Source organism: Malaya genurostris, chromosome 1, assembly GCF_030247185.1.
Source record: "Malaya genurostris strain Urasoe2022 chromosome 1, Malgen_1.1, whole genome shotgun sequence".
Taxonomy (NCBI): Eukaryota; Metazoa; Arthropoda; class Insecta; order Diptera; family Culicidae; genus Malaya; species Malaya genurostris.
The window spans coordinates 157,820,417-157,844,081 of NC_080570.1; the positions used below are offsets into that span (position 1 = coordinate 157,820,417).

General features: G+C 38.1%; 1 protein-coding gene across 10 annotated transcripts in view; it reads left to right on the top strand.

The window, feature by feature from the left end:
• The window catches only part of LOC131426427 (partitioning defective 3 homolog), a 184,953-nt gene that overhangs the window by 108,784 nt on the left and 52,504 nt on the right, over positions 1-23,665 (top strand). For 9 of the 10 annotated variants that reach the window (XR_009229096.1, XR_009229097.1, XM_058589139.1 and 6 more), the window contains exons 2-4: positions 6,603-7,238; positions 14,879-15,648; positions 15,708-16,431. Coding sequence is in view for 8 of the 10 variants with exons in the window: in XM_058589139.1 (XP_058445122.1) it covers positions 7,059-7,238; positions 14,879-15,648; positions 15,708-16,431 (1,674 nt within the window). In the remaining 2 variants the exon portion in view is untranslated. The remainder of the gene's footprint in view (positions 1-6,602; positions 7,239-14,878; positions 15,649-15,707; positions 16,432-23,665) is intronic. The other variant, XM_058589138.1, reaches the window with a different exon arrangement.

The window sequence follows — 23,665 nt, forward strand, 5'->3', positions numbered from 1 at the left end:
AAATCGGGATGGGCTTTGTTGGTCCCAAAAACCGATTATTTATTCTAATAAGCCACCTTAACATTCCGGTTTCGATCCGCCGGTTGTGCGACTGCAAATGGCCAACGAATCGAGAGAAACACACAGTCGAAGTGCGAAGCGATAAAATTTATAAACACACAGGCCTATGGAAATGGATGCATTTAGAATTAATGAAAGGTGTGTGCAAAACCAGTTTTGGTCTTGTGTCGTGTGTCTCGGGTTTGTTGTTGAAATTCTTCGACAATCGACGATGTTCTGAGTGAATTTTTTTTCAGTTGAAACGTGGTCCGTTGTCGTGGCGTGATCACGACTGATCTCCGGGCGGCGGCGGCGGCGGCGGCGAACAAACTGTGAGATGAATGATTAGTGTCAAAACATGCGGAACCGGTTCTGTCAAATGACAAACAGTCCATTATAATTCATCTGATGTAATTACGATTCGTTCCAACCTTCTCGAATCTAAGCGATCAAACAGCCGCTGTAAGGTAACACCTTCCATCCTACTACAAACTCGCCATCGCCGAGGAATCTAAGAATCGCTTTTCATCATCATCACTCGTTACAGTGACCGCCCGTTGCCAGACATCGGCACGCCAACCATGTTCGCAATATGTTCAAGAAAAACCCCCTTCAATTGAATGCTAATGATGATGCGTTGATGGGCGTACGAGTGCGAAAGGTTACAAATGTGAAATCGACGGAAGATGAACTGCTCAATCCACGGGTCTGCGGTTGTTTCATTGACGGACGATGATTGCACTTGAGTTTACATACACACCAAAACCTTCATTTATAAACTAAACGAACGAGCATTCGTAAATCGAATCAGTCCGTGAAAAAAGTTTACGTTATTAGAAATTTACTTAGTAAAAAAGGGGTGGGTAATATAACAGACATAACTGGTCTAATTCCGTTGGGAATATTTTATTGGTTCTAAAAAGAACCGATTTGCGGAATTTATCCTGTTTGCCGGAATCTAAACTCTGAACCAGGATTCAGGAACAGAGTTCCAGAGCTAAGTTCGGAACCTAGAACAGGTTCAGAATTCGGTTGCAAAATTCGGGTTCGAAATCCAAACCCAAAATTCAATTGCTGATATTAGTTTGAGAATTTCGGAACTGAACTCAATTCCAGTTGGGGCTGGAGTCCACTAGGAATTTGGTAGTACCTATTATCTTTCGCCGGACAGTACCAGCCTAGAGATGCCGTGTGGAATCCGGCGGCAAAAAAAAACTTCACCAAAAAAAGATCCACTGGGTTCCTGCTTCCATGTCGTAAAAGGTGACAATTACAGGAGTTTCTTTTTCCTTTCAACTATTAGTTTTTTTTCAACCTTCAACATCTGATTACTCTATTTTACTACATTATCTCTTCATTCAACTTATCATTTGCCGACAATCTTCAGAGAAAAGTTTTATTTGGTATTTTTTCTTCTTCAAGATAATAAATCGAATGATAAAATTCAACTATTGCGCTAATTCGTTAATATTACAACGAAAATAACAGAGATAACGTATTGTTATTAACAAGTTGTTACTAGAGGCCGTATATATTACTGCGCACTACACAAGTGTCACGGGAGAAGAATATTTGTTAGTAAAAATGGCAGTATTCGCGCGCGACTCAGTATGTTTCGGTTTCAAGATGCTCGGATGCACCACAAAATTCACAGACTTCTCGAGTAACGTTTCAACATTATCCGATACTGAAGTCCCGGAAAGTATAGAATCACCGTTTTTATTCGTGGAAACTGAAGGAAAATTTGAAAAACTATCGCGTAACGAAAGAAAACTTGTCTATTTTTTCTAAACGGAATTACCGGCTACAAAATAAACGAGTGAATAGGATTTAGACGAAATAGTTTATTCATTGTAGTGACATCTATATATATAAAAATTGCAGAGGACATTCTTTGTAATCGCATCACGTAAGAACGGATGGATGGATTCACATGAATCTTTTTTTGTTTGATTAGTTTCTACCCCGGTCGGGTTCGTACATAAAAAAATAGGAAAATTTGCCAGAAAAGTTGGAAAAATCCATTAAGTTGTTTTGTATGGACAATGGAATTTTCTACTGAAAAAGTCGCCAATGATTGCTAGATCTACGATTGATGTTTGGCGCCCAACGAGTACTAGATCGTAGAAAAAATTGTTTGGCACGCAACGAGTATTTTGTGTGGAAATTTCACATGTATACTTGTTCCACGTGATTCTTCATTTCGAACCACGTGCTTAATTGGGTATCAAAATTATTGCTTACTAATGTCGTTTTCGTTTGGTAAAACTGAAACTGACTCAGGTAGTTTCATTAAACAAACATTTTTTACAAAATTGTGTTGGATTCGCATTCGCAATATTTGAATTGGTCATTGTGAATCAATGAAAAGATTGTGCTGTAGAAGCGCTCAGCCCAAACCAAGAGAATTTTATTGCATTTTGCTTTCGAATGATTTTGATAACACAAAGCGCACATAATAAGTGCCAATTAGATACCACTCGCTGTCTCCCCATTCATGAACCGTGAGAGAATTTTTCTAAATTTCTTCGCTCCATCTCATACTTTGAGTATTTTACGGCCCTTACCAAAATAGATACAGTTTTGCAATGATCGGCGCTGTGTGGAATTTACCAAGAGAGAATCGCCATTTGACAATTATCGCAGAAAATCTAATCATTGCTTGGTAAATCGAGCCAGGCGTGCGGGCGTGTGTAAATAACATAAGGAATAATTTTTTTTTCATTATGATTTACATCAATACTCAAGCCCTGAGCTCAAGTTGTAGATGGAAACGCATGGTATTTAGTTCTAAGGGCATGTGATATATGATCTTAGAACTAAATATCATGCGTCGCCATCGGATGATGACAATTTGATGGAGACGCATGGCTTTCCGAATGATTTATTTTTTCAAAGTCTGATATTATACTCATAATTGATTTATTTTTGATGTTAATTCTAGAGTGGTACCAAAATTGTGAGTGCGATTAAAAAGAATCGAAAATTTTGAACATTTTTTTTCATATGAAATACATTTTGAAAAATTCTGAAAAAAATCAGAAAGGTTCCCCATAACTCCTTAAATATTCCTGATTTTTTTTAATTTTTTCGCTAAAGAGGTTTTTGAAAAAATTAAATAAAATGAAAATCAGAAGAACCACCCTAACACCATCAATATGGCAGTGAAAGGGTTAAAATTTTGGGAAAATCATCTCCAATATAAACCCATTCAAACAGCGTATATCAATTTTTGTTGTGATTGGGGGCAGTTTTTATATGAAAACCCGGCTACACCTTTTAAAAAAAACAAGATTATTCATCAAAATCGATATTATCCTCTTGAATGTACTCCCCATCGAGTGCTTTATCCAATTCTCGAAACATTTTTCAAATTCAGTTTTCGGGGCCATCTGCGATTTTTCCATAATGTCATCTCGGGTGCTGAAACGCGTTCCAAGGAGCGGGTTCTTGAATCGACCGAATAGGAAAAAGTCGCAGGGAGCCAAATCTGGTGAATTTGGTGGTTGCTGAATGGTATTCGTTTACCGTTTTTTAGCCAAATGTTTACGTCAACGCGGTAACATTTTGCATGGAACTCAGCTCTTTCGGCACCAGTTTTTGCAGCTGAGGCCCAAATCATTAACCTAAACTTCGCTATCCTTCTAATAGACCGTAGTGCGATCTACGGTCATCCATTCTTTGATTTTATTGATTTTTTCGTCGGTTTCCGATGTCGACTGCCTACCGCTTCTGTCATCTTCATTCACAGACTCACGGCCACTTCTGAAACGTTCGTGCTACTGATAAACGACTGTTTTCTTCAGAGTATCGTTATCGAAACACTCTTCCAACATTTGCCATTTGTTGTCACACCATTGAAACCATTTTTAACGCAAAATTTAATGCATACTTTTTGTGCACGGAAAGACCGAAATCAGCATTTTGGCAAAAAAATTAGTTGATTTTCTGATTTTAGTTAGTTATTTTTTGAGACATCTAAAAAAATTTAGATTTTTTAATTCTAGTTCCCTCATTAATAATAAAATATTTGTTGAAATGGCTATTTTTTAGTTGAATTCACCAATTAAACGTGCTGTCATTTCTTAGCTAAGGCACACTTCATATCCATTCAACTAATTTTTTAGTTGAATTAGAGAAATAAAACGTTGTTTTCAACCAACATAAATGTTAGAATTGGTTTCTGCAATTCGCAGCTATATGGCGCTCTGTCACCGAAAAAACGTTAACACCGTAATGACTACTAGCCACTAGATGGCACACTACAACCACAAAAAAATTTCAGTCCCGGTTGTCTATTCTATATTAGCAGGTATAAATAGAATGGTGTATTGGGAAAAAGACATGAACGAAACATAAACTTCTTTTTGAAAATTTTACTTCTAAATCGCTGTTTTCTTCATTCGACTTCGCGAAATCGACTCTCTCACTGAAAACTTTGAGCACTCGGAAAACAAAAACCGAATACAAGTAGTACATCGGACGGCGTAGCCCGGAATGTTGGAAGATACAAAAAACATCATTTGACGTGTACAATTAGAGTGCAACTTTCGAAACTCACTTCACTGTTCCGCGTAAAAACATTATTACGCACAATCGTTTCAAATGCGCACAAATTCTGAATAAATACACTTTTCACTAAGAGTTTACGTCATTTTTACAAATTGGTTTAGAAATTTATATATGGATATAAAAACACATGCGAAAAACATCTAAACAATTTGCAAGCAGTTTCAACAAGACTGTCCTTTTTACCTTTTTAATTGGTTGTTTTGCTTTGACACTTCTCATGAGTTTTTGGCTAATAAACTTGTTAATAAAACCAATTTCAGTTTTATTTTCTTTGTGCGGCCCTTCTGTAATGACGGTGATAGATAAATAGAAACAAATTTTCTGATTTTAATAACGAAATTAGTTGTCAATGAGAATTACGTGTTGGATTGACATATTGCTGGTTTATGTCCAGGATATTCGCCAACTAAACACATTCTCTAAAAATAAGAGTTGTTTTTCAGCAAAGTAAATTCTCAATTTTAACTAATTTTATAGTTATTTTGGAAATTTTGTTGTTAAAATCAACTAATTCAAAAACAGTAATACGAATTAGGCGCAGAGCTAATTTCGGTCGTTCCGTGTGGCAAATTGAAAATAGTACAAAATCGAGGACACGCACAATCGCAGGCGTACTCAATACAGTGTAATTTTTACAAATGTCTCAGCTGAAAATTTGATAGAATCTCATTGACAGATGTGGTTACCTAAACTGAGAGCGCCACACGGTGGTGATTCCGGAAACTTTTTGATTAAGGTAGTATGTCAATTTCGGAGATCTATTATGAGTTTTGAGCTGACAAGCTGAGTTGCGACAATTGTATGCGGAATCCGTGGAAATTGATTAGGAACACAAAAAAAAAAAATAACTGGATTCCCCGTGAGCCTCTCGCTTCACTAGCATTCACATCGGTCGGTGACTTATTGAATTGTTTTACATCGCGTCAAACCCCACCGCGTCTGTCAGTCAAGTCACCGGTCGACCGGTCGGAGATCACATCTTACATCATCGAAATTTAATGTATCTTTGCCTGCTCCGACTGCTGTAGGACGGCGGTTGTTTCACTCGTTATAAAATAACAGCGCGAACTGGCAAAACTTTTTGTTTTCGCCAACCAGCTGTTCGGTGATTTTTCGTGGTAATCATTCATCAAATGGAGGGCATGTCCCCTTCTGTTGTTGGGGCGTTGTTCGTTCGAATGCAGCTGATAGACTGACTGACTGACTGGCTGGCGTCGGTCCAGTCGAATGAGTCGAAACACAAGGGGAAATCAGTGTAACTTTCGACGCGTGTGAAGCACAAACTGGAATTTTCAAAAGGCCTCTAAACACTAGTTTTGCATGCGTTCCAGACTGTGCTGCGTTCGGCGCCTTCGAGAGGGCGGTATCAGTGACAGTTGTTTCCAAGTATAGTAACTACTATCATAACAACAGCAACAACAACAACAACAGCTGCTGCTGATGTTGAAGCAAAAGCAGCTGCAACAATGGTTTCCACTGGTTCGAAAAATCTTGTTACGTATATCTGCATGAAGAGGCATGTTTCGGTTTGTACTTCCTCAATATTTCTCTTTTCGCTGCAGCGGAACTGGTCTCCTCCTTCTCCTCCTCATCCATCCTTCTCCTATTCCTTTCAACTCACTCGCGAATCAATGAGAGTAGTTAATGAAGCAAAAACATGTTCGTTCACATACACACGAACGGCGTGGTAACACCGCTTTTCGCAATCGTAATTTAATCTGCCGCCTGGCCGCCCGTGCCGAGGTTTTTCAGAGGTTTGGTTGTGTATCGGGGCGAGGAAAGTCTTACCTGCGTCAAACACGAGGAAAACCGGGCTATTGCAACGATCACTTTCCCTCATCTCATCTCTTCTGTTACCCCAACCAGCCAGCCAGCCCTGCTTTCGGACCCCTTCTCCCCTGCATGAGTTGATGATCGATTCGCAAAATTTGAAAGGAGGGCTGTGGTATGTGATTGTGTTCTCTTTCTTTCCAATTCTCGCCAATTCGTAGCACCCAGTAGATCTTCGGAACGACAAAAGCGTGCGCGGTGATCACTCCGTTGGTGAACGAAGAAAATGTTTTCTGTCGACAAAGGCTCCCGTTACTGTTGGGGACGACGGACCCTGCGGAAATTACTTCCATGAACAATCAGCTGATTGGTTGCAACCACCGACGAAAGACATATCGTAGAAAAAAAAAACCGGTTCGGTTCTCTGTGGTCAGTGATTTGAGGAAGTTATTTTGCACGACGGGTGACGAAAGTTTAACTAAGCAGAAGGAAAAAAAACTGAAAAACGAAGAATAGCAAGCAATACAGTGAAAATTAATGCGATCAAAACCCCGTTTGTTGGTGATGGTGGTGTCATAATAAGCAGAGTGTTGTGCTTTTCCTCGATTGCGTGTGAGAAAACACTGCGCAACTTCCGGACACTCCGGAACGGGTAAGCCGAAACCCGAACGGACGGTATGATGAAAAAGAAGTCCAGCGTGTTCGAGCTGCCGCCGAAGTGTCCGGCACTGGCTGATAAAATCACCGGCATCTTCGGTTGGCGGCACACGTACCGAGTGTCACAGAAGCAGAAGGGCATCCCGCACTGTCAGCAGTATCTGCACAAAACCTACTCACTCAATCTGCCCAGGAAAACGGTAAGGATGTGTCGCGAATTTTAGAAAATTTAAACCGATTCTATTTCAGTGTTTTTCTAGAAAGATAACGCATGTAACGCCTCATAACATCGGTAACTTCTAGAAAAGTAACGCATGTAACGCCTCATAACATCTATAACTTCTAGAAATGTAACGCATGTAACGCTATGTAACATCTATAACTTACAAAAAAGTAACGCATGTAACGCCTTATAACATCTATAACTTACAAAAAAGTAACGCATGCAACGCCTCATAACATCTATAACTTCTAGAAAGTAACGCATTTAACGCCTTATAACATCTGTAACTTCTAGAAAAGTAACGCATGTAACGCCTCGTAACATCTATAACTTCTAGAAAAGTAACGCATGTAACGCCTCATAACATCTATAACTTCTAGAAAAGTAACGCATGTAACGCTACGTAACACCTATAACTTACAAAAAAAGTAACGAATGTAACGCCTTATAACATCTATAACTTACAAAAAAGTAACGCATGTAACGCCTCATAACATCTGTAACTTCTAGAAAAGTAACGCATGTAACGCCTCGTAACACCTATAGTTTAAAAAAAGTAACGCATGTAACGCCTCATAACATCTGTAACTTCTAGAAAAGTAACGCATGTAACGCCTCGTAACACCTATAGTTTAAAAAAAGTAACGCATGTAACGCCTCATAACATCTGTAACTTCTAGAAAACTTATAACTTACCAAAAAGTAACGCCTCATAACATCTATAACTTCTAGGAAAGTAACGCCTTATAACATCTAGAACTTCTAGAAAAGTATCGCATGTAACGCCTCGTAGCACCTATAGTTTAAAAAAAGTAACGCATGTAACGCCTCATAACATCTGTAACTTCTAGAAAAGTAACGCATGTAACGCCTCGTAGCACCTATAGTTTAAAAAAAGTAACGCATGTAACGCCTCATAACATCTGTAACTTCTAGAAAACTTATAACTTACCAAAAAGTAACGCCTCATAACATCTATAACTTCTAGGAAAGTAACGCCTTATAACATCTAGAACTTCTAGAAAAGTAACGCATGTAACGCCTTATAACACCTATAACGTACAAAAAAGTAACGCATGTAACGCCTTATAACATCGGTAAAAATACCGAAAAAAGCCTTATTCAGTCGTACACTGGAAAATATTGGCTTTAAAAATTTAAAATTGATTTACAAAAAAAATCAATTTTCGATTTTGATAAAACTGTTTCGCAAAATAGGTGATTATTTGTTTTGTTAGATGGGCACTTTCAAGGAAAAAAAAGTTTTTCTAACCAAAACTGTTTCTTGAACAAACTGAAGTTTTCATCGAAAATCGCAACTTAACTGAAACTTATAATCCATGATTCCGATGAAACTCATTTTGTGAGAAAATTACTCCGAATACCCTTTTGCTAGTTGTCCGATATTAGCAAAGAGTATGCTGGATAAGAAAAAGTTTTTGGTAGGAACACTTTTTTCCCTTAAAAATGTCCCTTTTTGCTATATATGGAAGGTTGACAGGGAACCTAAATTTCTATGTGGGGACAATTTCATTCAAATAAAGAATGGTGTTTTTCGTAATTTGATTTCAAAATTTCAAGATCTTTTTTTCAGTGTAGGAATCGATAATTTTTTACAGAATTTTCATTCGAAAATTTAACTAATTTTGTGAATATCATTAGCATAACAATTTTTTGTAGAACTTGTCATTTTTCGACTATATTTTTACAAAAAATTGGTAGAAAAAAGTCTAGCCTTGTTCGAAAGACAGTTTAGATTAAATTTAGAAAAACAAAGTAGACGTCAACGTTAACAAAACAATTTTCGAATTCAATGAAATTATGTCCCCAGGTAGACAATTATTTTCCCTGCCAACCTTCCATATGTTGCGGGAGAGACATTTTTGAAGGGACTAAAAGTTTTTCTAATATAAGCATTCTCTTCTCCTGCACTGATTCTCTCTGCAAATATCTGGCAACTAGCAATACGGTATTCGGTGATATTTTTTCACAAATTAAGTTTCATTAGTATCTTGGATGATAATTTACTTCAGTTAAGTTTAGCTTTCGATAAAAAAAACTGAACAAAACATTCAGTTTGGACGAGAAATAGTTGTTAGAAAAGCCTTTTTTTCTTGCAATGCATGAAATCTTGGGACTAAATATCAAAATCAAAAATTTTTTTTTTTTGTAAATCAATTTTGAATTTTTAGTCCATTTTTTTCAGTGTAGGATTTTTTAGCATTTTTCTTCAAATATAAATGATAAATGATACGACAGAAATGGAAATTTGCGAAAAACAGCTCTGCAATGGAACTGGAACTCGCATCTTCCGCCATTCTAGTTAGTTGATTTTTCTGAGCTATTATTCAATGCAGTGAAACGTAACAAAGAAACTAAACCAATTCTGCAAAACCGCCGTACACACTGAAAAAAATTATAAAATTTTACAGGTGACATAATTCCACTAATGATACAATTCATAACAACATGTGAAATGACACAATGTTCCGTTCGTACAGAATTTCACAGGCTTCGAGTATAATTTGCATTCGGATACCAAGTGCTGCTGTATGGATTCATATGTACCAACTATTCATTGAAAAAATATGTGCTACTGTGGCTCAGTCGATTAACTGACGTGCTATGCGATTTAATGTTACACGGTTCGAGTCGCGCTGTTGCTATCGATATTTTGTTTTTTAGTTCATGTATTGTGTGTGTGTGAAATATTGTCATTTTCTCGAAAATGGTTTAACCGGTTTTCACAAATATAGATTCAAATGGAAGAATTTGCGGGCTCGTACAAAGTTTCGATCCGACTTCCGGTTTCGGAATCACAGGGTTATATGCACCAAAAAGTGAAAACAATGTCAGTCACTTTTCTCGAAAAGGGGCTCAACCGATTTGTACCATCATAGATTTAACTGAGAGGTCTTCAGATGCCATAAGAATATTGCAATTTTTATTCAGATCCAACTTCCAGATCCGGGGATAGGATGCGTAGAGTAAAACTTTCAATTTCAAGAGTGTGTTTTTTCCTAAGTAATCATGTGATGAGTTTTTGAATTTTTTTTGATTGGCTATTATTTTTCTCTCGTTTGCAAGTCTATTTCATAACATCAAGCTCAAATTGTCAGCAATCAGGAATCAGAAAAAATGGCTCTGGTGGCACGTTTCCCAAAATATCTGGAGATTTGTGACTTGCCATGTCTTCTCATCATTTTTCTTATGGGAAATGATAAAAGGAACGTGGAAATTAATTGTGTAGTAAACCCGGAAACGTAGTTCTGTGAATGTTACATATCAGGTGGATATGAAGTACCGTAATCATACGAACAATATTCAGCACGCTGAATACTTGCCATGTGATAGTTGAGTTTGCAATGTACAGTCAGAGCTCTTGCCTGCAAATGATGCTTGGAAAAATGCAGTAGACATTTTGACATTTTCAGACTTCAATCTGGTAAAAATGCATTTGTTTGAGAGCAAGATTGCTAGGTGCGCCAGTAGCTGCCATGTTTGGAACGTGTCTTGTGCTTTATTCAACAGGACCAACGAAATCAGTTGATACAGCTCTAGTCAACTCATTAGCCCATTCATTTCCAGTAATACCAGAATGGCCGAGTGCCCATAAGAAGTAAACAGCATTTGAAAAACCGAGGTCTTCAATTTGAATTCAATATTCCATCAATAGATTCGACCGTGAATCATTCGAACTGATTGCCTTGAAAGCTGCCTTACTGTCGGAACAAAAATAAATTCGTTTACCACAGCTTCCGCTGAAGTGCCGATTGTATCCCACACAGGATTGCGTAGATTTCTGCTTGGAACACGGTACAGTGTCTGCCAAGTGAATGAGACTGCTCTAGTCTCATTTCACGACAGTAGACACCAGCACGAACATCCAACAGAGAACCGTCCGTATAACAAACTATGTGTTCATCAATTTGTCGTTCCAAATAACCAGACAACTATTCCTCACGAAGAGGATATTTTACATTGAATGTTTTGAAAGGAAATCCGCATGTGAGGGTTAGGTCACTAGTAGCGAGTGAATACTCATCCCAGGTATCCACTTGAGACCACAAGCGAGCCTTTCTAATATTTTGGTATAAGACTAAGCCAAAAATTGTTGTCATTTTTCTATGACCCATCAGTTTTCGTAATTATTTATTCTACATCATCCGAAAAAATAGCTAACCGTAAGTAATTTATATTTGCAAATCACCTCACTTGAAAACTCCTTGGTGCAAACGTTGAATAACTGTGACTTCGTAATCGAATTAACACATGGATCAATAAGTCCCGAGACTAACAATGGAAACAACATTTTTTTTGCAAAATTTTTTTTTATTCATCGACCTTTTAGGGTGATACAATGGTTCCAACGTTTTTCCAGTTTTTCAATACCATGTTTATAAAAAAAATTATCTTTCGTTTCAAAATAAGCTTCAGTTTTAGCGATGACCTCCTCATTTGAGCCAAATCTTTTTCCCTGGAGCATTTTTTTAAGATCAGCAAAGAACCAGTAGTCACTGGGGGCTAAATCTGGCGAGAATGGGAGGTTGGGAAGCAGATCAAAGCCCAATTCGTTCAATTTCGCCATTGTTGTTTTGCTTTCTGAATCATCGACTCGTTGCTCAATTTTTCATGAAGGATAGTAAATACACTTCCATATGATATCTGTGTCATCTCAGCAATCTCACGGAGCTTCACTTTACGATCTTTCATTATAATTTTTGTCACTTCACTCACATTTTCTGGTGTAACGGCTTCCACAGGTCTACCAGAGTGTTCCGCTCATTTGTGTCGGTACGACCACGTTTAAACTCGGCGAACCACCGACAAATCGTTGCTTTTGATGGACAAGAGTCCGGATAACATTTTTCAATCCATTGATTCGCTGGCACGGTGTTTTTACCCATTAAAAAACAATGTTTTATCAAAATACGAAACTCGTTTTTTCCATTTTTTAAACAAACTACAAAACGACTTTACTCCAACCTCGATAACTCAGCTGTTTCTGGTCGGATCGACTTAAAATTTTGACCCGTTTCAAGCAAAGGTTAGTACTCTAGAAAGACGTGGTTACTGGTTTACTAGGAGCGCCATCTCTGTTTTAGTCTCGGGACTTATTGATCCATGTGTTAATTAACTATTATCGCCATGTATTATCAAACAGGGACATCTATATTTAAGGAGTGTATCGAAACTAAGCTATCCACAAATTTTTCTTTCAAATTATAATAAAAAACGATATTTTATTCAAACTAAAAATTGATCCTTTATTGTACGAGGTTAAACTTGAGCATAATGAAAACTGGATGAAATTTAAGCTATTTCTTCACGAATTTTCGAACTTTTGATCGAACGCTCTGCATCAAGTTCCGGACAAGTTTTGCATCGCCTGTTTTGGACGCTTGAGCCCAAATTTCTTTGAACTGCATGTTCCCAGCTGCCTTACCAGTCTTCTTGAAGATCCTCTTCACGATTGCCCAGTAACGATCGATGGGTCGAAGCTTAGGGCAATTTGGTGGATTGATACTTTTCTCAACGAAATTTATACTCTTTTCCGCAAGCCAATTGAGAGTGGCTTTGGCATAGTGAGCCGACGCTAAATCCGGCCAAAACAGTGGAGGTGTACTATGCTTCTTATACAAATGCAGCAATCTCTTCTGGAGACACTCAGATCGATAGATTTCTGCATTTATAGTTCCGGTAGTGTAAAAAATGGTTGACTTCAAACCACAGGAACATATTGCTTGCCATACCAGTACCTTTCGACCGAATTTCTCCACTCGAATCGACCTGTCCGCATTGCTCACATCCTCCCCAACGACGACAGTAAAGTATTGCGGACCTGGAAGGGTTTTTGAGTCCTCCTTTACATAAGCTTCATCGTCCATCAAAACGCATGCATCCGGACACTGCAAAAGACGTGAATACGATTTCCGGGCCCTTGTTGCTGCTCGCTTCTTTTGTTCTACACTTTGTTTGGAGACTTTCTGCTTCTTGTAGGTCTTCAGGTGATTTCGCCTCTTGATACGCTGGATCATTCCGACACTCGTTCCTGCTGTTTTGGAAAATCACGTATTGACATTGAATTGTTCTTCATGATTAGAGATACCACTTTCTGGTCTAGTTTCGGCTTGGAAGAACCGGGTTTTCTACCTCTTTCTGGTAGCTCATCCAAAGTATAGTGTTCCCCACACTTATTAATGATGGTTTCAACACTGGCATGATGAATTCCAAACCGCTTCGCAAATTTTCGCATAGTAATACCCTTCTTAGCCATGTGTCCAGAACCCTAATTTTCACTTCCTTTTCAATACGCGACATTTTGAAAACGCAGAATTTCAATCGCACAAACAAATAACCAAACGAAAGCTGACAGCCAAACGCACAGCATGCTGTGATCTGAGCATTAAAAAAACCATCATAAATACATGCGTACAACACAAATGTATGTGGATAGCTTATTTTCGATACACTCCTCATATATAAAATTGACTCAAATATTCAGATATTTATCCCGTAGGCCAGAAGATTTCAAGAGCGCTTTGGGAAACTATGAATTGTACTTAAAATTACCACCGAAATAAGTACATTTGAAACATGTGTGAAATTGCAGAACTGGCTCGATCTATTGGTCCATGCTTTTTTTCACGTTTTCAGAAGCGATTATTGAAATTAGCCCACTCGTAATTGAGGTGAAATAATACCGCTTTCTTGTCGCATTCCCATTCCGATCACTCGACAAAACAACAAAAGCGCTCCGATGATGGAGTGACGATAGCAGAAACAAACAGAAAACATGACAGCACTCTGCTCTGCTGTTAGCCAGTCTAAAATGCAATAAAGATAAATAAATCACGTTCACATTGTGGCACTTTGCGGTGCTTATTTAGTAACGACCAACCCGGCAAACAATCAAATTAGAGAAAGAAAAAAAAATCATCATTCTTATCTTATCTCGTATCCGACTCCGGCCCGAGAACGAACAATTATCTTGTTTGTTGTTGTCATTACTTGTTACTGCAGGCGACTCCACGTACTTTCTTGGAATGGTGTTTTTTTTTTTGGTTTTAGTAATCAATGCAATGCAATTCCGCTCCGATCCGATCCGCTATCTGTCGGTTGTGGCACGAGCCACGAGCCGCCGGCTAATGAGAATCTGGTAAAAACCATTCCAAAACTGGTCCGAGAATGAGCAACGTAATTGCATAACAGTTATCAGTAATGTTTCAATGATCCCGACAAACGGTCGGAGTTTTTTTTTTTTTTTGGTTTTGGTTTTCACGCAAATCCCGATAAATATTTAATCAACCAATCAATTATTGGTGATTCGAGAGAAAAAAAAAGGGTAACCATGGAAACGTGTGCCTTCCTGGCTGGCTGCGATAATTTCGTTGTGCTTTTCTTTCATGTTGCGCAAAAAAAAATCCGCTCACCAACATCTAGTTCAGTGGGAAATATGTTGAACGGTGCCCACTCCGAATTGCGCTCGCTTCAGCCTAGCGTTGATTGCAATTTCTGCTCCAATTACAGCCTAGGCCGGCGAACATCGATCGAAAGTGAATCAAGAGAAAAAATTAATTGATTATTCTATTTTCCTTTCTCTCTCCATCCGAACAGAATCCCGACTCGTGGGTTGCAGTGCACCATTTGCAGTCACAGTCCGGCATACTGGATCCGGATGATCATGTAAGTGATGTGGCCGATGACCGGGAGGAGATTATCGCCAGCTACGAAGATTGCCCGGGTGGACCGGATCCGGGAGTTCCCCAGGGTGGTGGAGATGGTGCTAGTGGCAGTTCGGTTGGAACCGGCAGTCCAGATATATTTCGTTCCGAACCGGGAAAGTACGGACCGGAAAGTTCGACCCCTCACATTGAGGTTACCTCGAATGAACAACCCCCGGGCGGTCTTGGTTTGCAAGTCCGACGTGGCAGTGAACCGTCGCTGCATCAACTCGGTGTGACCGATCAACGAAGTCCGCTGTATAATGTTAGCCCGAATGGCCATCAGGACACGAAACGGTGGTCGGCTGCACCGGTCTGCCGTATTGACACAGATCCACCGGAAAGATTGCTGTCACCTTCCAACGGGGTTCCCTACATGGCCCCCGAGTGGAACGTACTGCCAGAGGAAGAATCTCACGACAGTCTGCCGCAGCAGTTTTCCCGATCGGGCCGACTTTCGATGCAGTTCCTTGGGGCCGAAGCTGCCAATGGCTACCGTTGGATTGATGCGGCCGAACGTGCGGCAGCCAATGTCACCCCGTACAACGGTACCAGTGCGAACAGTAGCTTCAACTCGAAATCTCTACCGCGGGAATCCAAGCGGAAGGAACCGCTGGGGCAGGCGAATGCCTCCTTCTACGAATCGATCCGTGAGAAAGATGGGTAAGTTTCTGATCTGATTTTAGGGATCATTGTTTATTGTTTTTATTCTTACACAACAGCGAAATGCTTCTGGTGGTGAACGAAAACGGTGGTCCCCTGGGTCTAACGGCAATTCCAGACCCGGACAATGGAGGACTGCTGGTGCAGAGCGTGGAACCGGGTGGCCGAGCCGATAAGGGCCGGGTACGACGCGGTGACCGGATTCTAGAAATCAACAACATCAAACTGATTGGTCTCTCGGAGAGTTCCGTGCAGGAACATCTCAAGAAGAGTCTTTCATCACCGGAGCTGCGGTTAAGGGTAATCCGGGCGGCGGTAGGAGCCAAACACAAGCGTGACAACCGAGTCTCGCAGATGATCGAAGCGGAGGAAAAACCGACAACGACGGGTGCCAAAGTGGCAACGGTTTCTCCCACCAGGAAGATTCCGGGCGCTCCGTCCGGAATCAGCTTACAGACGGCGAACACACGAAAACCAGGAAAACGAATCGAGATTTCGCTTAAGAAGGGAATCAACGGGTTGGGATTTTCGGTTACCACCCGGGACAATCAGGCGGGCCGGCAGTGTCCGATTTATATTAAAAATATACTGTCGAAAGGTGCCGCCGTCGAGGACGGCAGACTGAAGCCCGGGGATAGACTGCTAGAGGTGGACGGTGTTCCGATGACGGGCAAATCTCAGAGCGAGGTGGTGTCGATCCTTCGGGCCACGGAGTATGGAGCGACCGTTGTGATTGTTGTTTCACGACAGCAGGAAATTGCTGAGGTAGAGGAGAGAGAGATTGTAAGTTTTGAAATTATTTTTTAAAATCTACACATTAACAGCCCGAATGCCAAAAAAAAATGGGAACGCGTATTTTGACTGACTATATCTCAACTAGTTTTATCATCATTAGAAAGGTGAATCCGTTGAGAATTAAATAACCTTAGAAAAATCAGAAAAATGCTAACCAGTCTTGAAAAAAATGGAAACGCTTACATTGACTAACCGTATCTCATTCGTTAGGAGTCCGATTTCCGAACTTGGAAATGCGGATCAGTTCCTACATTTTATTCAAGAAATCAAAGGGTGGTATATAATATTTATCAAAATTTGGGTAAATTTTTAAAGAATATCAGCAAATGGGAGATCATTATCTTGGTTCTTAGAATGCTCAAAAACATAAATTGCCAATCCTATTTGACAATCGATAAAGACACCATCTTGGATTTGATTTTTTTTAAATAATACTTTTTGACATTTGTTGGTCATATCCGTCATACATTCTTAATATATCAATATTGTAAGGAAGCAGTGGCCTAGAAAAATGTACGCCCGGGGTAAAACTTGAGTTTCTTGAGCCCCAATCATTTGTTTAATGAACAATATTTGGCATACCCGCATACTGCAAACCGAACAGTTGACTGAACAGGATGACAAAGCAAATATTTCATCCATCCGCTCTGCACGAAGCCAGGCATTAACTGAGCAGAAAAATGTGACAGAGAACATATTTATAGATTCCGGTTTTGTACCAAAGTTCGTACTGTGCGGTATTTTTCATACATAACATAAAGCCGACCGAAGCAGAACTGCTACTGAATGCAATGCTAGGTGTGAAGCAACGGCTTAAACTGTCGGCCGTGTTAGAGGAATCAATATGATCATTTTGGCACGTTGTGAAAGCATAGGTCGATTCAAACAGATTTTTCAACAGTTTACTACGGAAATACTAAAACGGCGTAGCTATACGTGCTGAGGTTAAATATTTCTAAATTTATTGGTAAAGAAATTATATTGCCAAAATTATGTCGATTTTGCGCACCTTATTTTGACACTGAATTTCACCTTAATGCTCGTTCATACCAAACATTTAGCAGAGTGGTAAGTGACCGGGAAAATCGGAAAAACCGGGAAAAAGTCGGGAATTTGGTTTTACCGGGAAAATGACGGGAATTTTAGTGCAAATCCGGAAAAAATTACTAGTCCGAATGATAGTGACGATTGTCAGCATCATGATTTTCCTAATACAACAAATGGAACGTTTTGTATGGGTTTGACAGCAATTTCAAATCAATAAGAACTTTCTTTGATGTCATCAATAACAACACAATGAATGCTCATACTGAAAAATAAGGATAATTTGGATGCTTCTGCTGGATTTCTATTAAATCTCGACCAATATTATAAAAGATTCCAAGTGCAAATGACAGTTTCTCTTTGTTTATTTTCTCTTTCAATTATTACGGCGTATTCCTGTATTTTCCAACATTTTTTCAACAGCAGATCGAATGTTGATAGTTCCAGTCGTTATTCTCTGCAAAGTGTAAGATAGAAGGATATGCCGATAGGACCGTAATAATCGAAAGAAAGAGTAAAGAAAGAGGAACTGTCATTTGCACTTAGGACATTTTTTAGTATTTGTCTTCAAATTTCAGAATAAGAATGCATAATGGTAAAAGTAACATGTTTAAACAAATTTTTAAGCATTCTTAGGAGCCGTGTTTTTAGTTGCCAGCTAATGATTCCCCTAATTTCACCGAAATTTGTCTCAGTAATGTATTTGATTTCCTTCTTTGACAGCTGAAATTAGTTTTTCAGAGTTCGTAAGAGCCTGTTCAGTGAATCTATGTTTAATGTTTTTCGAAGATTATCAGCTATGATCCGAATATTGATGTCGACGAAGGATCAGTCGAAGATTGTCGATGATAGGAGAATACAATTTAGATCATCTCAGTCACTAGAGGCATAGATTATTGTTGTTTTTCCAAAGTGACAAGCGTACATTTTAAGAATTCTAGAAGGATTTTGTTCTCTCGCCAAAACCCCACTCTGAAAGAATATCGTATATGTTATTAGCAGTGGCGTCTCGTCCTCATGTGCACCTCGAATAGGCTCTGTGAGAACTTGTATGCACACATTCAGGAGAGACTTCAGTGGCTTATGCTTATGCCAGTTGAAAACAAATTGCTGTCTCAGTTGCAACGTCGAAACGGTTCTGATATCATACCATATAAGCAGTGCACAACCCGTAAATTTTGTCACGAGACGCCACTGGTTGTTAGAAGGAATCGGGTTTGCGGGAGGAGTGTTGTGCTTTAGTTCATTAATTTTTAATTTTTACCTTTATACTTTTTCCAGACTATACCAGGCTAAAAAGTATTGGAATACACTAGAGATGGTCAGCCCGCGAACGGTCCAAGAGAACTAGTTCTCCTCGAAGATTCAGTGAACTGGAGTTCTTTATTGAAGAATGATAGCTCTCTATTCTTCTTCTCTGAAAGTAATCGAGTTCTTTGAGTATGTATACAAATAAGTTGCGTCTTTCGGAACGTTTGCTGGTTTTGAGGATACCAATGCATAGGACACTGGTCTTACAAACCAGTTGTCGTATGTTCGAGCCCCGACATGGAAGGATTCGTAGTGTCAGTAGGATCGTAGCACCAGCCATGCAATGGTTCTGTACACTCTGAATCGGCTGCGAAGTCTGTTGAAACAGAAGGTCAAATTCCACTACAGGAATGTAATACCAAGGCTTTGCTTTGCTAGTTTGAGGAATGATTGTTGAACACATTCAAAAAGCACTCACTATTATTGGATCTGTTTGCTACAAAATATAATTTGTTGTACTCATATTATTTTCGAAGAAACATACAAAGTTTCAGACTGATCACTTTCATCACCGTTGGCCAGATAGGTTTCTTGTTTTAATATTATTGTTGCATCGAAGTTACTGTCGAAACAAAAGACAAAATAAAGATGAAATACATTGGGCTGGAAGGTACTGTTAGTTTAGAAGATGAACGTTTGGACAAACTGTGAATGAGATTTTTATTCGTAGTTCCAAGGAGATACCGAACAATACTTTTTTCTCAACACTCGATGTTTGTTTTTGGACTTAAAGCTTGAATGAGAGAAATATTTTAAAAAACCTGAACATAGGCTATTTGAGTCTGTTAAAAAAAAACGAGAAATTTTAGTCTCGCGCACCGGGAAATTGAAATCGCTAATTCACTTGCCACCCTGATTTAGAAAAACTTTAATTTGGAGTTAGTTGTGCTACTGAAATTTTTATCACAAATTACTGAACGTATTTTAGATGTTATGGAGAAAAAATTTGGTTGCTGCCTTAGAAACAACAATAGATAACATTTAGGGGTTTTGTTGGTTTGTGCAAAAAGCACATATTTTGTTTCTATTTCTTCGCGTTTCGCCTTCGGCTCGTCAGTGCTTAAAGCAGTTCAAACTGAACTGCCATCTCGTGCCTAGCAGTTCAACTTAAACCGCCTAGCAGACGCAAAGTTTGCACTACTTATGCAACCCTCAAATAATATTGCACAAGTGCTATATTATTTCTGACGACTCAGGCGTAAACGAGTGACGGCTTATTACTGCTTAGGCGTCTGCTTAGCGGTTTAAGTTGAACTGCTAGGCACGAAATGGCAGTTCAGTTTGAACTGCTTTAAGCACTGACGAGCCGAAGGCGAACCGCGAAGAAATAGAATTTCCCCGGTTAGGAGTTAGCTACGGGTTCGAGCCCCACCTCTGCGGTAACATTTTCGCGGTTTTCATTACATAGTTGCATTCGCATGCCATTTTCGCAGTCTGTTTTCCCGTTAGATACTGATCAAATTAAAAGTTTGCTCAAGGCGTCTTAACAAGACTTGAGCACAGATCATTTCGGAAGGCACTCAAATACCGTTTTCCGATATCTATTCATCATATCCGTTCCGAAAATACCCATATTCAAGGAGCACCAATACACCGGAAGACGCCATCTTGGATTTCGAAATAATTCTAAACATCGTTTTCCGATACCTACACATTTAAACTGTTCCGAAAATATCCATATTTTAAGACTTTTCAGGGAATATAAATAATCCGGAAGTATCCATATTACACATCAAATCTATTACTAAAATACTCATATTGTAAGAGTTTTCAAGGAATATCAATAAACCGGAAGTCGCCATCTTGGATTTCCAAAATACCTTAAACATCGTTTACCTATTTTGTAGTAGTTTCCATCCCAAGTAGCACGTTAAGTTGCTATCCTGTATTTTTTACACACGGAGAACCCTTCGATCATAAAATTGCGATATCGCAGTTTTTGATTTTTGCGATAGTTGATTTAACTAATTTCTTTTTGATTCAACCAATATGGTTTTTGATTTGCATATATTCAAGTAGTTGAAAAATATGTTGTTTTGAATGCTGTCAAATGCCGGAGACAGTTGAAAGCAAAACAATAATCACAATGCAAAATCAACAACTTTTTTAGTTGAAATCTGTTCGCGTCGCTTCAAAGTGTCAATGAAAACAACATCGATGGTTAAAGCGTTTGGTGAAATTGTGTTCATTCGATTTGAGAATTTTATGATAACAAGTGTTTATCTAACAGCGGTGTTGTGATAAAGTTAATCTCGTTTGAGATGAAAAAGATTTGGTGACAAATTAGAAAATGTTAATGAATGATCATCTCGCAATCTTTCAGGTATGCGCAAAAATTTTATGCTTCAAATTCGATCATTATTTACTTCCAGCAGACTGTTTTACTTCCAGCTGTTTGTTACCGATGATGATGTTCATGCATTAGCAATAAAACGCTTTTTGACATGAATTTAATTTATAAAAGTAACAGGAGCGAAGGGTTTCAAACGCACAGAACGCGTTGCGATTGAATGGCGCGTTTGAATTGCCGTCGCAAAATTCCAATTCCCAGCGGTTGATGCACCCAAGCTCATATAAATTGACTAAAATTATCAGTGCATAACTTCAGTTCAACCGTTTGAAGGCATCATTTTAGGTAAATTTAATAATATCGCTAATTTACTCGCCCCTCCGGGCACTTTTGCTGATTAAAAACGTTTTTCTACATCAATCATTTCCGATCGAATTAGAAGTATTTTTTTTAGAATTTAGATCTTTACTGATCTCAAAATAAACAAACAAATAAAACCGATTTATTTTGCAACTAACAGAATTTTGTTTCAATAACAACACCAGTTATTTCAACTAAAATATTTGTTGAAATTGAAAGGTATGTGTCCTCACTAATTGACAGCATTTTTTTTTTTCAAACAGTTGAATTAGTTGTTTCAACCATCGTTTCTGCTAATCGAAAAACAAAAATGACAGTTTAGTTAAAACAACAATCGATTAGTTGTACCAAATTTTAACCAATCGAATTCAGAAAATCAACTAATATTCTGGTTGAAATGGGATCGCGGGTGGTTCCGTGCAGATTGTGCAATTTATCAAATTAGTTCATATTGCTATTGTAGTAACTGTTGTGTTATGGAAAAAGCGCAATTTGTCTGTGTTGTGCAACAATCTTTAAGTTCTTCCGTTGTCACGAACATTTATTCACAATTATTGTGCAACTGATTCAAAAACTCATGCATCGATCCCATTATAAATGCAGCAATTAAATCAGCGAAAAAACAATTGTTAAACTCACGTAATGTAAACAAGAATTGAATTGATGTTTATAAAAACATAGCAAACATAATTTCTAATGAATAAGTTTCACATTTGATTTTCAATATAACTGCCCGTAACACAAACATGGAACTTTAAAATTTTTCTGCACATAAATAAATGGTAATACTACATATTGTAGAATTTATCTTTTATGTTTTAGTAAATAGAAAATCGACAACGAACTGCATTTTTATGGTGAAACATGTCTTTGCACGCCTGAAATTTTCAAGCGCCTTTGAATGTACGTGTTTTGATGATTGCACATCAATTTTTGTGAAAATAAAAATCTATTCTTTTCAATGAATATGATCGGGAGAGTGTTTTAAATATGTGTAAGAAAGTTATCAAACATTAATACCCCTTTTCAGACGATTTTAATCGTATTGATGTTTCAATTATTCTGAAAAATTTTTAAATGAATTTTTCTTCAATATTTTCCAATATGGCATCGAGGTAACAGTGTGTTGAAAAGAAAATGGTTCACCCAACGTAATGATTTATTTTACTTAAATAAAAGGCAATATAAACATGTAAATATTAAAAACAGAAATTTTTGTTTTTATTTTTATCAAAACAGTGGTTTCTATTTTTATCAAACTAATTGACTTAAACAACAATACAGTTTAGTCATTCATATTAGTGAACCCGACATTTGTGATACGCACTGTAGATATTATTTTGGTGAGTCCATGAGCTTTAGTTGCAAAAACAAGTTGCTCAAACGTTAATATATAACTATGAGAGTAACTATGATGAATTCTACTTTTCGTTCAATATCTTTGAAAAGTGATGTCAGGTCTGTTCATTTTATCGCGAGATGAAGACAGAATACAAATGATCTGATTTGATTTTTGTTTTCATTGCGTATGTAATGCTGTATTTCTGAAACTTTTTTGATAATATTCTCATGTCGGCAAGTTTTACGTCCATTTCAAGCAGATAAATCTGATACAATTTATTTGCAAGTTTCGAATTGTTTTTCTAAAAATGAAGAAAACTGCACACACTGACCTAAAATTTCAGTTCAGTCAAGACAATGCGGACTCGGCAGCAAAATAGTTTTTACTGCGAGGTTTTCAATTCGGCTTATCAGTTTTTGCCTTGCGGAGAACATAATTTCACTATTTTTTCCTTCACAAGAGTTAAACAGCCATTTCGGCATATATTGAGTCCGATACAATTATGACAGCCATTTGGAAAAATTTTGATAAGTTGAACAATTGTTTTAGTTACTTCATTTTTACATGACAATGTGAAAATTTTGGCAGAACTTCTATAACTACTAGTGCAACGTGGGCAAGTTGGTGTTTTGCTGCACAATTGTTTTAGATATACTCAAAATTGTTCTATAGTGATTTTTTTCGGTATTATCGTAAAACTTAACAGGTATAAGTTGCACAACCGAATTTAATATATTTAAAAATCTTTTTTGACATATCTAACATAAAAAACAAATCTAAAACAATTGTAGAACCTCTTGAAATTTCAATTAGTTACATTTGCTACTTGGGATGGAATATAAATGAGACGGAAATGATCTTCATTGTATGCAAAA